Here is a 15,925-nt window from a genome sequence, read left to right on the forward strand (position 1 = left end):
CATTTAAACTAAACGTGAAAAACTTATATTACTTACAGCAGATCTAACCAACAGGTACAGGTCAGGATTTTAAATATTGATGAAAAATATGTAATTATAGTCTAACTTTTGGAACAACCTGCCGAATTATAAGAAAAGCATGTCAGTAGATGAGAAATTTGACTTTATTTATTTCTTTATACGTTATATTTACAAACTGTTTAGCTCGTGGATTATAATTGTTATTCCAGTAAATTTGAGTTTAGATGTGTGAGACTGATTGTTTTAGCTGTGGTGGGCTCTGATACTCTGAGAGTTTAAAAAAAAATTTAAAAACTGAGCTCAGTCTACATGAAATGTCTGTATGAAGTCATTAAGTACATTCCCTGTTTTTTGATCGGGTTAATAACGTTTGTTTGAATAATCTGTATTTCTTACTGAAGCTGGCCAGATAAAAACTTTCACTCAGTGGGCCCACGTCCTCATTTTAGGTTTGATATTATTTTAATACATGAAGGTGAATGGCTTAAACATGAAGTGAGCTGTGGATTGGGGAAGGCCTCGCCCCTGAAGATTCCCAATTACTAATTGTAAGGGAGAAAGTTAAAGAAGTGAAAAAAGGAAGGGTAGACGGGCATGAAGATGAGAATGAACCGCTTGTAGAACTGGGGGATTATATATAGAAAGGAACTGGAAGATGCTTGATTGGAGGAATGGCCCTGTTCCTGAAATTCAAATACTTTATCTCCGATTAGAAAGCACTTGGAGAGCTTCAGTCTCTCTGACCTGAAGCTGTAGGAACTCTGGTCTCATCCTCAAACATCAGGAGCAGCTGCTCCATCAGAAACACCACAGAAGAAGAACCACAGTAGATCAAAGAGGGCATTTTTATTCTGTTCACTGAACAGATTAATATAAATATAAGAGAACTACACCTGCCTCATTACAATAAAATTATTTACATTTGTCATGCCGGGGCAGATCACACGACTCTGTACAATATACAAAGATAAACATAAACAATCACACTGAGGTACACATGAAAACAGATCGATTGGACTGAGACGAAGCAATCATATCTTTGTTTCCTCTCATTTAACAGAATAATGTCTTCCTCAGAGGATCCACCTGTGCTTCCTCTCCTCTCTCCTCCACCTGTTACAGTGAGGGAACGTCCTCCATGATGGAGGAGCTGCTGGAAAGTGCTGAGAGTTTCCTCCAGAGTGAGACCTCTGTCACAGTTCAGAGGATCTACGGCAGCAGAGACCTTCATGGACACTAAAAGTCTCAAACACACAACAACAACATCACACTGACTCCACTCTGACATCACTGATCAATAATCAAAGAACACACAGATCAAACTGATTGATCAGCCATCAGAGGAGTCGGATCAATGGAGCTGCTTCTGTTCCTGATGTCCCCTGTTTGATCCTGGACCTGAACTCTCCCTGCAGAGGAGACACAAGACAGTCAGAGACACACACACACACACACACACGTTTGTATGTATTTACATCCTTGTGGGGACATGCCACTGACATAATGCTTTCCCAAGCTGCTTACCCTAAACATCAAAAATGAAGTCCTAACCCTAAACCTAACCACTGTTTCTAATTTTAATCTTGGTTATTTTATGTTGTAATCTGATATATTATGCTCCGTAAATTTGTTCTGATTTGTTCATCTGTTGTGTGGTTTTAAAGTGTTGGTAGGTGTCGTAAACGTGGTCGTATTGAGCTGCCGTGTTGATGAAAGGTTAGGCAAGTAATCAGGAGCAACAGTTTTCTAACCGTTGCTGTTTATAGTTGTTTTTGGTATAATATCAGGAAAATACAAACTGGGGTCCAACTGGAGATATTTGTTTTGCAGTTTTCAGTTTCAGTGGCATACAAACTATGTTAGAAAAGCACGAGTCAGAAGATTTATGTCCTGCAGAAGTGGAAACGAAGGACTGAAGATTGCCGCTACACTGACACTTAAACCACAATTTGAGACTCAAAAATGCCTTCGAACTCATCGAAATGGGCATTTTGTCCCCACAAGTGACCGTTAGACCCCACAAGTATTGTAGCATGCCAGGTTTGTGTCCTCACAAAGATGTCAAAACATGTACACACACAGAGACACAAGCAAACCTTTGACTTTGAGGAGCACTGTTTTGTTTCTCTTGACCTCCCCGTCGACTTCACATTTATACTCTCCTCGGTCTCTCTCTGTGGGCTGTTTCAGGGTCAGACTGAGGTCTCCAGTTTTCAGCAGGTCTTCATTCATCTTCGTTCGGTCTCTGTAATCCTGGTGCTGTTTGTGAGGCTGGTCAGAGCCGTTCTCATACACATGGACCATTTTATCACCACTGACCTTCCACTGCACCTTGGTATCTCCAGGCAGGTTTGCTGTTGTTTTAAATGGCAGCTGGACAGACTCCGCCCCCTCATCCACCTCCACCTGACAGTCTGAGAGGACGACAAACAAAAGATGAGCTGTACAGACAGCAGCAGTGGGTTTCTCAGTAGAACAGAAGGAGGAGCTTTTGTACCTCCTCACAGTACTCTGTAGTTTCACTGTGTTTACACTGTGTGTGTGCAGGCCTGGATCTCTAACAAAGCTTGGACCTCACTGTTGGTCCATTTCTCTGTAATTTGTTCCAGTTTAGAGCAAGCTGTTCTTCACAGTTAATGATGACGTGGATTTCACTATGTACATCAGTATTTGCCTCGCACCCCACCACATGGAAACCACACAAACCTTTGACTCTGAGCAGCACTCTTTTGTATCTCTGGATCTCCCCGTAGACTCTACAGCTGTATCCTCCTTTGTCTCCATCTGTGGGGTGTTTCAGGGTCAGACTGAGGTCTCCGGTTCTCAGCGGGTCTTTATTCATCTTTGTTCGGTCTCTGTAAAGCTGGTGCTGTTCATCAGGCTGGTCAGAGCCGTTCTTATACACGTGGACCTTCCTGTCATTGCTGTCTCTCCACACCACTTCAGCTTCTTCAGGCAGGTTTTCTGTGGTTTTGAACGGCAGCTCGACAGACTCCACCTCCTCCTCTAACTCCTCACAGCAGACTGAGAGGACAACAAACACAACATGAGCTGTAGCAGCAGCAGTTTTTCAGAGTTGTAGAGAAAGCTGAAGGACAGAAGCAGATCAAAATCTAAAACCTGGAGATATCTTCTTTTTTTTTTTGAAAAATTCTTCTGCAGATGGCTTTGGTTTGGTTTTGTGTGTCTAAAATAGACTTTATTAATAGCTTCCTATTTTCTTTATAATTAGAATTGCCAAGTCTGGTGCATAAGGGGCCGGGCTTTAGGAGCCATTTATGTTTGTGTGCCTCTGTTTTTACACTATGATATGTCTTTATGGCACAGTTTTTAAGGTAGGCACATTTAATTACCATCAGGTGTTGTTGGTCAGTAGGACCTTAAGGTTGTTGTGATCAATGTTCAATGATGTTGAATACTAAGAGGAACTGTTAAACTATGAATAAACTATGAATACAACCATTGGCAAATAATAAATGGGTTAAATGGACAAGATATGTACAGCTGGAGTTATTACACTTTCTCAAGTTTCAATGGCATCTGCAGCTCACACACACAAAACAGCACTGACCTTTGACTTTCAGCTCCACTTGTTTCATCATCAGGATGTTTCCCTCCCTGCTGTAGGCGGTGCAGGTGTAGGTGTCTGTGTCCCAGTCTGTGGGGTACTTCAGGGTCAGACTGAAGTCTCCAGTTCTCAGCGGGTCTTCAGTCATCTGTGTTCGGTCTCTGTAACGGTGGTCCTGATCTTGAAGCTGGTCAGATCTGTTCTCATACACGTGGACCTTCCTGTTGAATCTGGTCTTCCACTCCACTTTAGCAACTTCAGGCAGGTTTATGGTAGTTTTGCAGGGCAGCAGGACAGATGCCTCCCCTGAAACCACCTCCAGCTGGGGGACTGAGAGGACAACAAACACAACATGAGTTGTACAGACTGAAGCAACTCTGAGCATGTTTTGACTGGTTCAAATTAAATATTTGCAATGACAGGTTCCAGTCTGAAACATGTCCAACTGCCCCACTGAACATAAACAGTTTCTTTGTTTTATTTCTGTTCAATCAGCAGCAGAGAGACAGTCAATCCAAACCAAATGAGGCTTGTCTATGACAAGATTTATTTTTTCATGAGCTCTGGAGCTCTACTTAAAGAAATACAAAATAATCAATACAATCCATCAGTGAGCTGATAAACGCTCATTCAGTTTTATGATGATTTATTTCATCCAGTCTGCTGCTGATCAATAAGCTCTGCCTTTCTAAACCACTGAGAACATAAACTGGCCAAGAGGCTGAAGTATGGAGAGGAAATAGTGTCAAATATAAAATATGTTTATTGTATGAAACTATGTTCAGACCTCTGACATGGAGCTCCACTTGTTTCTTCTTCAGCAAGTTTCCCTTCCTGCTGATGGTGCAGGTGTAGGTGGAGTTGTCGTCATCTGTGGGAAGTTTCAGGGTCAGACTGAGGTCTCTAAATTTCAGCAGGTTTCTGTTCATCTCTGTTCGTCCTCTGTAAAACCGGTGCTGTTCTCCACGCTGGTCACGTCCATTCTCATACACATGGACTGTCCTGGTATATCTGTCCTTCCACTCCACTCTAGTGTCTTTGAGGAATCTGACTATAGCTTTGCACGGCAGCTGGACAGACTCCTCCCCTGAATCCACCCCCACCTCGTAAACTGAGAAAACAATAAAGCACAACATGATGACATCAGCAGCAGCTGTGATGGTCACATGACCTCCCTGTCCCTCCTTGTCTTCTAGTCTCAGTCAGATTGTGTCTCAGTTTGTTGCTGATGTGTTCCTGACTCGTTCTTTGGTAACTCGTCTGCAGCGTCCTGTAAAGTGCTGCAGACATGTTGGATGAAGAAGAACAGACAGACTGAGCCTCCACAGTCGGCCATGTCTCACACACATCAGCACAGAAACCATGAAGATCTCGTGTGTCTGAACATCTGAAGCTCTCCACCACATGACTGAGCACAACTCAAGGAGGAACATTTACTGAAGCTGCTGCAACATTTACTGTCAGCACATGTTTCCATGTCAGCTGCTGTTTACCACCACAGAAGAAGAACAGCTTGTCCACATGCAGCCTCTGTGGTCGTGTCCAAATTCATGGGCCGCATCCTCCTGATCAGTGATGGGAATAACGGTGTTACAAGTAACGGCGTTACAAGTAACGGCGTTACTAACAGCGTTACTCTTTTCAGTAACGAGTAATCTAACTAATTACTATTCCTATCCTTACAACGGCGTTACAGTTACTAACAAGGAAATGCGGTCCTTTACTATTTTTCAACAAACAGACGGTTGAAGCTGTGCTCAGCTTACCGCATCTTATATCAGTTGTACGGAAGTAGCTGTAAGTAATCTGGACGCTACAGCTTTAAGCAGCTGTGCGCTCCCGCGGACGGTAATCACGATCACTGTCTAGCACAACACCTGGAGCTAAGGGGGCAAAACAATCGCATGAGTGCTGCTGTTTGACTGAGGAAGAATAAAGTAGTCGTGGTAAGACAATCACATGACCACTTAAAGACAAAGCAACAAGGTGATAGATACCAGTTTGTAAATTGTGTTGATAGGCCACGTAAAACCAAAGTCATGATAAACAATATATACGCAGCGTTTTTTCCTCAATAGTTTCGTCACATTTACTGTCTAAGGACAGCGCAGCGAGCACTCTCTGCTTTTGAGCAAAAAAATTAAATAAAACAGGGGAAGTTTTAGGAGTGACGGCGAGAGAGAGCAGGAAAAGAGAGAGCGAGCGAGTTTTGAGATGTGAGAGATTTGTGACGTTTAGCGTGTTTGGAGTGTGTAGTTAATGTGTTGTCTTGTGTAGTTAGTGTGTGGTGTTGTGGATAGTTTTGTGTTTGTGTCAGAACAATGAGGCGACTGCTGTCTCCAGGTAGAAACAGGAGTGATACACCTGCTGCTGTCAGACCTGCAGGTATCAGGCTGTGATGTTCTCCTTTATAGTGGACACAAATTTTTGGAGTGGCACAAATAATTTGTGGCATCTTATTGAAGAACAGCTGATTGTTCTGTAAATAGTTTGAAATGGTTATTTTAAAAAATCAAGGTAAAAGGTAAATGGATGCAAATAACTTTGTTTGCAAAACTTGTGCATAGGATTTTAAAATTGACAATTTATATTTGCATTTAAAGTTGTGAAATATGATCATTAAACATGTTTGTGGTTGTTACAGTAAAAAATATAACTTTTTCTACTCGGATATTATGTTTTTGTCTGATTTTAGATCAATCGTGTTAATACAGTATGTCAACATGAAAACATGACTGTAAATTCAGACACGTGAGGCTGTGCTGAAAAGAATGACACCAAACAAGGCAAAGTAAATAGTTTAAAGGTGAAATGTGGAGGGAACATCAAAAGTAGTTACAAATGATCAATTATACCCTGGACCCAGAGGGTTAAACGTTTTTTTTTTAAAGTAACGCAATAGTTACTTTTCAAGTAATTAATTACTTTTAGAATATTGTAACTCAGTTACTACCTCAGTTACTTTTTTGAAGAAGTAACTACTAACTATAATTAATTACTTTTTCAAAGTAACTTGCCCAACACTGCTCCTGAGGACGCATTTGTAGACCGATTACATCACAGCGACGCGCCGAAGGCTGTCCAAATTTGTAGACTCCTCCAAATGCAGCCGACAAATGCGTCCTCCTTTTCCCCGAATTTGAAGAATGGGTCGGGTGTGTCCTTCGTGGCCTACCATATCCCAGAATTCATAGCGTGGCCCAGCCAAATTCCAGTTTCCAATAATGGTGGCCGCTACTAAGTTTAAAAATTACTTAGTTTTAAAATTAGTCTTATTAATCTTTCTGGGTCACAAAGTAAGCTTTTAACATATTTTCAGGCGAGAAAGTAGCTGTGTAAACATCAAATATCTGCTCGGTTTATCAAGACATCGCATATTTGCAAAAGTGCTTCAACGTTTTCGGAGACATCTGCTACCCACCAGCTCGATAGCTAGCCGGGAGCTCGAGGATCACTGATGCGGCCGAGAACGGCACAACTCCCGGCACATCATTTTCAGATCACCGCGGACTTTCGCTACTCAGGTTAAACGTAATATATAAGTCACTTAGACAACCTAAAAATGTTATTGTTGGGCTTTTTTCAGTGTTTTGTTTGTTCGTGAGTAAATCGGTTTGGCTGAGATTAAAGTTATTAGATTAGATTAGTTTAGGTAAAACTTTATTAATCCTCCGTGTGGGTTCCTCCTTGGTTTTCACACAGCTGAATAAACGTCAAACAGAAAACTGATTAAACAGAAGTATGAGACAGTCGAGAATTTACGCCAGTGTCCTGTTATATTTTAGATAGCAAGAAGCAGACGGCTGAGTTTATTAAACTCCACCGAGACAGCGGTGACGCTAATCAGAAGGCTAGACCGTCCAATTTCACAGCAGTTTACTTCTGGCCTACCCGACCTTCTGAGGACCCAGCCCACGTAGACCGCGAAGGCCGGGTCATCAGGAGGATGCAGCCCATGAATTTGGACACGACTTGTGTTAGATCAATGCAGTGAAGCACACACACTGTTTAGTAAAGTCATGTTGTGGAGCTGTTTCACTGATCAATGACTGAGTCTGAAGGAGGTTTTCTGACTTCTGGAACAAACCTGGAAGTTTCTCTTCAGCTCTCTGTATCAGCTGTTTGTAACTCTCAACTCTTTCAGCTTCTGGAACAAGTTTGTGTGAGCCACAGTCAAGGAGCCACCAGAGGACACCTGCTAACCATCGGCATTATGGGTAGTGTAGTAGAAGTGACTCACCTGGCATGAAGTACTGCCGGAAACGAAATAAAAGACCTCCAGAAACCACAACAAGAAGCAGGATAACCAGGAGTGCCAACAAAAGTTTGGCCCAGGATGGAAATGGTTCTGCAAAGAAAATAAATATGACTTCTGACTTATATCTATAGCACTCACCTCTGTGTACAGCACTGACCTTTGACCTGCAGCACTACTTTCTTTGTCAGGATGTCTTTGTCCCTGTAGATGGTGCAGATGTATCCTCCACTGTCTCTCACTTTGGGGTGTTTCAGGGTCAGACTGAGGTCTCCAGTTCTCAGCAGGTCTTCATTCATCTTCGTTCGGTCTCTGTAAACTTCGTCCTGAGTCATGAGCTCATCATTTCTGTTAGAATACTCATGGACTGTGATGAGTCCGAGGTCAGAGCGACTCCACTCCACTGTGGTGTCCTCAGGCAGGTCAGGTTTTGCTTTGCAGGGCAGGATGACAGACTCTGAGCCTTCCCTCACCTTCACCTCCACCTGCTGGTCTAAGAGGACAAGAAACCGCAATATAAACCATAGGACTAGAACCCCCCGAAGCTTATCCTGTTCCTGGACATAGCGTTTTCTGTGGGAAAAACATTTCCTCACTCATCCAAGTTACTTGATTTGGTTATAATTAGCAAGGCATCTAAAGAAAGCTCCAGGCGATCCGGGAGAGAAGGAGGACAACTTCTGTTTAAGCGAACAGATTTTTGGATTTTCTTACCTGGATGACTGAGCGCGCATTAACATATAACATATTAACATATAGGACTAGTAATACTGATTGTAACTGGAGCACAGTACAGTATCTACATTCCTGACCTGACTGTTCAGCAACCATTAACAATAATGTTCTCTCTTTTTGTTTTCAGTGTTAAATGTTATTTATGAGATGCTGCTACAGTTACTAAAAGTTCATAATGAATATGTTGGGGGTCAAGTAATTCAAATTTTGGGTTAGCATAAAAACATTGGTTCTGGCAAAACAACCTGAATGTTTCATGTTGAATGATGTATAAAATGACAGCAGGCACTTATAAATATATGTGCAGATGTGTGTGTGTCTCCCTGACATGAACCTCTGACCCGAAGCTGAACTTAGTAATTCTTATTATCACCAAAGGCTGTAGCAGCAAGATCCTATTTTCTTCTGCTTTGTTATTCTTGTTTTGCTGTTTTCAGTGAAGGCAAATCTGAAGTCAAAAGTTGCTGCTGGTATCATCAAGACTTTCAGAACCGCTTAGGAAATACTTCACTTCAGTTTGACCTCTGACCTTTGTTTGTCTTTGTCAGTACTGAGTTATGACCTTTAAGTACAACAGGCCTTTGGGTTTTGTTCTGACCTTTGACCTGCAGCTTGATGGCTCTGATACTCCGTTCTTGTCTTCCATTGCTGATGGAGCAGGTGTAGTTGCCGCTGTCAGTCAGTTGTGGTTTCCTCAGAGTGAGGCTGAAGTCTTTTGTGATTAAGGCGTAACGATTCATTGATGTGCGCCCTCTGTAACGCTGGTTTTGTCCTCTAAGATCGTCTCCTCCTGCTCGACGTAGGTGTACTGATTTGGGATCTATGCCACTGCGAGTCCACATCACTGTGGTGTTGTCCTCAGGTATAGAACCTGAGTACAGACATGACAGCAGGACAGACCTTTCCCCCTCATTCACCTCCACCACCACAGCCAGAGCATGCTGGGAAACTGGAAGAACAGAAACAGAAATCAAATTCATCTTGAAATGATGCACTATTAGCTAATACTACCTTCAAGAACAAGTTTTACAAACAACAAAGAGCCAGCATAAATGTTATCAGTCCCACTGAAGTAAAAGAAATAACATTTTAATCTTTCAAAGAGTGAAATTGCTGCACTCCAACAGATGTCTCGAGGTATTGAGAACACAAAACAGCTTCAGTTTTCCTCAGCATTGATTTTCCTATTCATTTTTTTTTCATAGTCAGTTCTGCGTTTATTTCAGTTTAGCTGTTCTGTTCATGTTTTGTATCTGCCATAATACGCCTTCCATTAAAATTTAGTTTTGCCTCTTGTTGTCTGCATTTAGGTCCTCACAGAAACACACACAGTCTGCAGCCGCAGATCGTGACAACTCCTATAAGAATAGGTCAATCCAAGCTGACTGACATTCACTACAACAATATATGCTTGAAAACATGTTGGAGAGTCAACAGAACACTTTTATTTATTCACTCACTGAGTCATATCCCTAGCTACTCCAATCTGCATGACAAATATCTTGCTGTAGGCAAGATACTAACCCTAGGTTGCTTCTTGGCTGCATCTATGAAATGATGCATCCATGATGTGTTTTCAGGTTGAGCTTTAAAAGAACCATGAAAACACTCACACTGATGTGGAAACAGTAACAGCTAGGCTATCACACTGACTGCACCTGCAGTTAGAGCGCAAATTCTGTTCACAGCAGCTGAAACTGAGCCTGGTTTCTATGTTTGATGAAACTCCAGTGCTCCAGCCTGAGTTTAGTTAAATTTTCAGTTTTATTTACGCCACAATTATTCTTTAGTGGACTGGTGTGTTTGCAGTCCCTGAGCAGTTATGGACAGCCCATCTACCTGCATAGGGCTCTGTTGTCAGAGGGAGGCAGTGGTCATTCTGTGGGCCACTCCTCTCTGTACTGTTGTTGTACCACCAACCAGCCAACATACAAAGAGCTGAAGTGAAACTGAGTGATAGGAACAGTGTTAAGTGTGACTGCAGGGTTTTCCATCTTTCTCTTGGTGCTGCTGCTTCTCTATTCTGGCACACACGTCAACCAGCATCATCCATGTCCATTTTCAGTCTGTGAATACAGACAATGTCATGGGGAAATAAATGATTAATTAGAAATGTTTTTCACAGAGTGAAGTGAGACTGAAGGATCAGAGCTGTCTGAATTCTCTAAATACCAACAAAAGAGTCCTCAGTGCCTTTGTGCTTCACAGTTCTCAGCAAAGCAAAAGTGATTCTCTGCTCAGACGACATTTAAAGTGGATGAGCAGGTACATTTTTGAAATGCTTTTTATTTTTGTTGTGTTGAAGCACAGTCAGACTCTGTTTGGTGAACTCTAGTTTTATAAGTGTTCCATTTTAAAACATACTTTAACAAAGTTTAAGTGTAATAACTTAAAGCTGTGGAGGCTACATGTGTGGCGCAGTAATGTGGGTTCTGCCTCAAAGAACAAAAGAAACCAAAAAACACAGAAAAAAATATCGAAAAGACAACACAGCAGTGGTCAAAATGTTAACACTGAAGCTTCACAGAAATCAAAGTCAAGAAACCAGTGAGTGGTTTCTGGTGGAGATTTTATTGATTGTGTTTTATATATCGTCCATATTAACTAGAAGCATGTTTGTATCTTCGTGTTTGATTATTTTGACCTGAGGCAAAATCCAGCTGTGAGGGTTGTGCAGCTGAAAGTGAAACTATGAATGAAATGAGCAGAATTTTCTTTGTTCAGATGTAATTTTTGGCTACACACACTAACCGTGACATCACCTAAACCTCGCTGATAAGAGAAAGAAAAACCAAAAGTTGGATTCACAGATGTTTTTTTCTTTGGTTTGGGGGTTTAACAGCTTAAATAAATAACTTATTTAATTTACCCCCCACCCGTGTGGGACTGAAACCTTTTCATTTATCTTCATACTTTAAAACTGGATTCAGCGTTTGTTAAATTTTTCAAATATTTCATATTAAATGTATTATTATTATAATAATAATTATTGCTGTTGTTTTCTTCTATTACATGTGTGAATACTTAATGGCAGCAATGAATTTAGATTATTGATGTTTGCAGGTAAACGTCAATAAAGGAGAATCATTTTAGTTTAATCTGTAAAAATGTTGCTGTAACTTTGTTTGGAACAATAAGGGACATTAATAACTGTTTGACTGGTTGAAGTCATTATTCAGAAGAATGCATGTGTGTGTGAATATTTTAAAAACGTTGGTCTACAAATAACTGTACAATAGTCATATTCATAACCTCATGAATGTCTGTTTATGTGATCATGTATTCAGACGCAGTGTCAGAGTTAACAGATGTCAGTATCACAGCTCACAGAGGGACGCCCGACTGTGACTGCAGCTGGTACTGTGCTCTCTGACCCAGCAGAGTTAAATTCTTCAACGGCAAATGAGTAACAAAAGTGATGAAAAATAATAAGAAAGCTGATTTTATGCAAAATAAATCAATACAAGGAGGAATTACGCTGTTATTTAGAATCTATATTCCATATAAAAAATAAATAATCTTTAATTTTTCAGTGTGGACTCTATAAAAAAAACCATAGAGGCTCTGGCTGTTTGCAGGTTGATCGAGAATCACTGTTTTCCAGAGAACTTTTATCTCTAGTCCAGACCCTGGTAAGAAGTGGATCACTTCATATTATTGTGAACTCAGAGTTAAACCTGACTGGACTTCATTAATCCTGCCACTGATATCTGCTTCTCAGGTCCACTCAGACCTGACATAAATCTCTTCATTACATGGTGAACACACAGATGTCCAGTGACATTTTATATTTCACACTTTAAGGAAATATAACAGGGTCGACTGTTGAACCATCAGGTCTCCAGCTGCCAATGGGAACAAAGACTGTAATAAAGGTTCAGTTTTAAGTCTGAACCAGTTGAATCTCATCAGTGTGTAATTGCTTCTAATGGGCACAGTTTATTTTGCATATGTATAAATGTTTCTACACTGACGTAGGCAGACTAGAAATGACTCATGAAGGTAATTAAAGCTAATGTGTGAAGAGTTAAAGAGAAATTGAAGTAAAACAGCTGAAGCAGTCGTATTGAAGAAAATAGCTCCTGTCGAAACGGCACAGTGCAACACTGTAACCAGACATGTGAGAGAACTAAACTTAATGAACAAAGAGAAAAACAGAAACATGGTAAACTATGTAAATTTTTTGCTGAAGTACGTAGTTATTGAAACTTCCAGCAGTCGTATTATTTGATCTGAATCAGAATCCAGTGTTTGATGGAAATCTCCTCCTGCTGCACTTCAACACATTAAAGAGAGAGAGATGAAAGAAAAGCTGATGATGAGAGCAGAGAGAGGAAGGTGTACTTACCGTGCAGGAGGATCACAAACACCACAAACATCTTCATGTTCCTGTCAAACTCAGAGACTCTTTAAAAGCCCTTCAGGACATCAGCTCACAGCAGCTTCACTTTCCTCTGCTGATCATCTACTGACACTCTCACACTGCTTCACTGTCACAGCTCAGAGTTCAGCTTCACACTTTGTTAAAGCACATCTGTGGAATGAAGTCCGGCCGGCCACAGATCAGACGTTTGTGAGAACGGAGGCAGTGATTTGCTGGTTCACCTGTGGGGGCGTGGCTAACAGAAAAGTGGATGAACAGGATGGAAACCATGAGAGAATGAACTCCTCCTACTACTCTTATCAGATAAGTTTGTTTTTGTTCTTTTACTAAAAAGAAAGAGACATAGTTTCATCACACTTTACTTTTAGCCTATTTAGCAGAAGCTAATATTCAGAAGATTGTATTTATGAATATCTAAACACTGCGTGTGTGAAAAGAGAGGGAGAAAACTGTGAGCTCAGGTATTTGCTGATCTTTAAACTTTAAAATCACCACATTCCCACAGACCAATCAGATACAGGATATGAGGAATTATTCACCAGGTGGCCTTTATGACAGGAGAGGAGTTTGGATTCAGCAGCTCTGAGCCTGATACTGAGGTGGACAACTCCAACATACCACGGTACATTTCACCCTGCCCACATACTACATACATACCGTGGCCCAGTGCTGGGTACACGGCCACAGACAGGTTTCTGTGTTTTGTCCTGGTTTGGAGACAGCATGCTGTCGTCTGAGCAGAGGAGGCCTGAGGCAAACTCCTCAACACCAAGTTATCCTGCCCATCATTGAGGTCATGTTGCTGTTTCAGGGCTTCATCTGGATTCCTGCTGATTTAAAGTCTCTGTAGGTTCATGTGAAATAAAGATCTGACATGATAACCTGGTGTTATGTGGACTGAACCAACAATCCAGCAGAGGTCAGGTAAGCAGGGCACTGTGGCAGCCGTCACTCCTGAAGTGGAAACTAAACAGCTCTGTGTGGACTGTGATAAACCAGTATTCAGAGCTTCTAACGACACAAACAGAAGTCTGCATTATGGATCTGCTGCTTTCACAGGACAACAGCAGAGAGCTGCACAGCAGGATTATTCTGAGGCCTCGAGGATCACAGAGGAAAACAGGACATGATTTATGTAAGTATGGGGGAAAGCTCAGTGTGGTCATCACCAGGCACCACTGATAATATTCTTATTATGCAAACTGACTTCAGTAAAAGTAAATATAACTCTCAATTATTAAACGTAAGATGTTAGTTTTAACTGATGAGGTTTCAGTGAATGTAGTGAGATTTATTTATTTTTATATGCAGCACAAACTGTTCAATCCAATTTATCTTGTTAAATCGGTGTAGAGGAGGAAGATGTTTTTGTCTGTGTGCAAACAAATTCACATTTTAATGTTGTTTCTGCAGGCTGTGAGGCATTTAATGAACCAAAGGACAGAAACAAAGCGTAGACATACATGCCAAAGTTTCTGTCAAACGTTTTAAATTGGTCCTAATTTTAATTCTCTGTGACGTTATGAAGTTTAAAAAGTCTTAAATCGAACTTTCCTGAAGCCCACATTCAGCCCCAAACACATCAGAAGCATCAGAAACACCACAGAAGAAGAAGAACACTGATCAAATGAAACCTTACAAAGTTTTTATTTCACAGTTTATAAAATTACAAAAATGTAAAAATATCAGATTTGGCCTCATCTGTAGTCCCTGTGCAGACCAACCAATAAATGAAGAGAAACAGTAAACGGCTCACACTGAGTGGAGCTGGTCACAGGTCAGTTTGAGACAAACACCTTTAATACTTTAGAACTATGAAAAGGTTTTATGACTAAAGTGAAGGCACACTTACATTAATGTGATGCTGCAGATATTCTTTAAAACAGGTATTTTTCCAAGTTAGTTTAAAAAACAATCTCTCTATCAGCATAAAAATGTAAAACATAATCAATAATAAATAAATAATCTCAACTGCTGTAAATAGCATGAAGAACCTGTGATGTTTCCTACAGAGTCAGTGGAACATAATGAGGCAGGTTGTGCATGGAAAGAAGGAGGAAGAAAACGTTGGGGTCCAAGGAAAGCTGATAATAAGAGAGATCTTCTGGTGATAATAACAACAGTGTGTCAAACGATGATTAAAAGGAAGAGGCAGCATCATCCAACACAAAGTCAGAGTCTCAAGGTGACTGAAGCCAGACCAGCATCTGTAGAGGCCACATCTATGGCTCCACATTTATATTCAGCTTTGTCAGCGAACTGAAGTTACACAATTTTAGCACTCTATCATCAGGAGCGTTATCTTTAGTGGACATGCTGCCAGTGGTAGAATGGAGAAAAACCCATCACTCACCAGTTGTCAGAGACTACAGTGAGGTGCAAAGAATCCCAGAAAAAGAGAAAAAGTACAAGTGGCTACAGCAACATGAGATTTCAGAACAAAACAGAAGAGATAGAAGAAGCAAGAAGAAGAACCACAGTGGATCTGTGGGAATGAGAGTGAATGGGAGATTTTCTGGGACAGTAAAAGAAGGAGAAAACTGATGATTTAGAGATAGAAAACTCAGAAAGAGAGTACTGTTACTATTGATTTCAGGAGTCAGACGAAGATGAAGAGAAGAGATTCGCCCTATCACAAGAATAATTCACAAGATCTTAGACACAGATGGAACAAACTTGGAGCTTTCCTCCAAAGGTACAGATGTCACCAAGAATTGCATCGTCTGGCCAGCCTGTGTACGTGCCATCTGTCCATCATGATATGGACTAGTTGCTAAACTCCACCTCTGACAGGAGCTTCAGATTCAGCTGTGAGGGTGAGGCAGCTTCAGGCTGAAAGAAAGTGAAACTATGAATGAAATGTTCAGCATCGTCTTTGTTCAGATGTGATTTTTGGCTACAGACACTAAGTGAGACGTCACCTAAACCTTAAGTGCTGATAAGAGAAAGAAAAACCAAAAGC

General features: G+C 41.0%; 1 protein-coding gene across 1 annotated transcript; it reads right to left on the reverse strand.

The window, feature by feature from the left end:
* Nucleotides 1–851: 851 nt before the first annotated feature.
* LOC101469189 (uncharacterized) lies at nucleotides 852–13,191 on the reverse strand. Its single transcript, XM_076878909.1, has 9 exons — nucleotides 12,928–13,191; nucleotides 9,178–9,528; nucleotides 8,005–8,337; nucleotides 7,830–7,937; nucleotides 4,377–4,700; nucleotides 3,593–3,919; nucleotides 2,728–3,045; nucleotides 2,118–2,435; nucleotides 852–1,430 (listed from the first exon to the last, which is right to left on the reverse strand). The coding sequence occupies exons 1-9, from the start codon at nucleotides 12,962–12,964 to the stop codon at nucleotides 1,339–1,341; spliced, it is 2,208 nt and encodes a 735-aa protein (XP_076735024.1). The 5' UTR covers nucleotides 12,965–13,191; the 3' UTR covers nucleotides 852–1,338.
* Nucleotides 13,192–15,925: the final 2,734 nt, after the last annotated feature.

Source organism: Maylandia zebra, linkage group LG3 (genome assembly GCF_041146795.1).
Source record: "Maylandia zebra isolate NMK-2024a linkage group LG3, Mzebra_GT3a, whole genome shotgun sequence".
Lineage (NCBI taxonomy): Eukaryota > Metazoa > Chordata > Actinopteri > Cichliformes > Cichlidae > Maylandia > Maylandia zebra.

Coding starts and splice junctions, on each gene's coding strand:
- LOC101469189 (XM_076878909.1), bottom strand. CDS start 12,964: ATGAAGATGTTTGTGGTGTTTGTGATCCTCCTGCACG. Junction 2,436..2,727: donor AGTGCTGCTCAGAGTCAAAG/GTTTGTGTGGTT, acceptor TCGTCCTCTCAG/ACTGTCAGGTGGAGGTGGAT. Junction 1,431..2,117: donor AGTGCTCCTCAAAGTCAAAG/GTTTGCTTGTGT, acceptor TCTCCTCTGCAG/GGAGAGTTCAGGTCCAGGAT.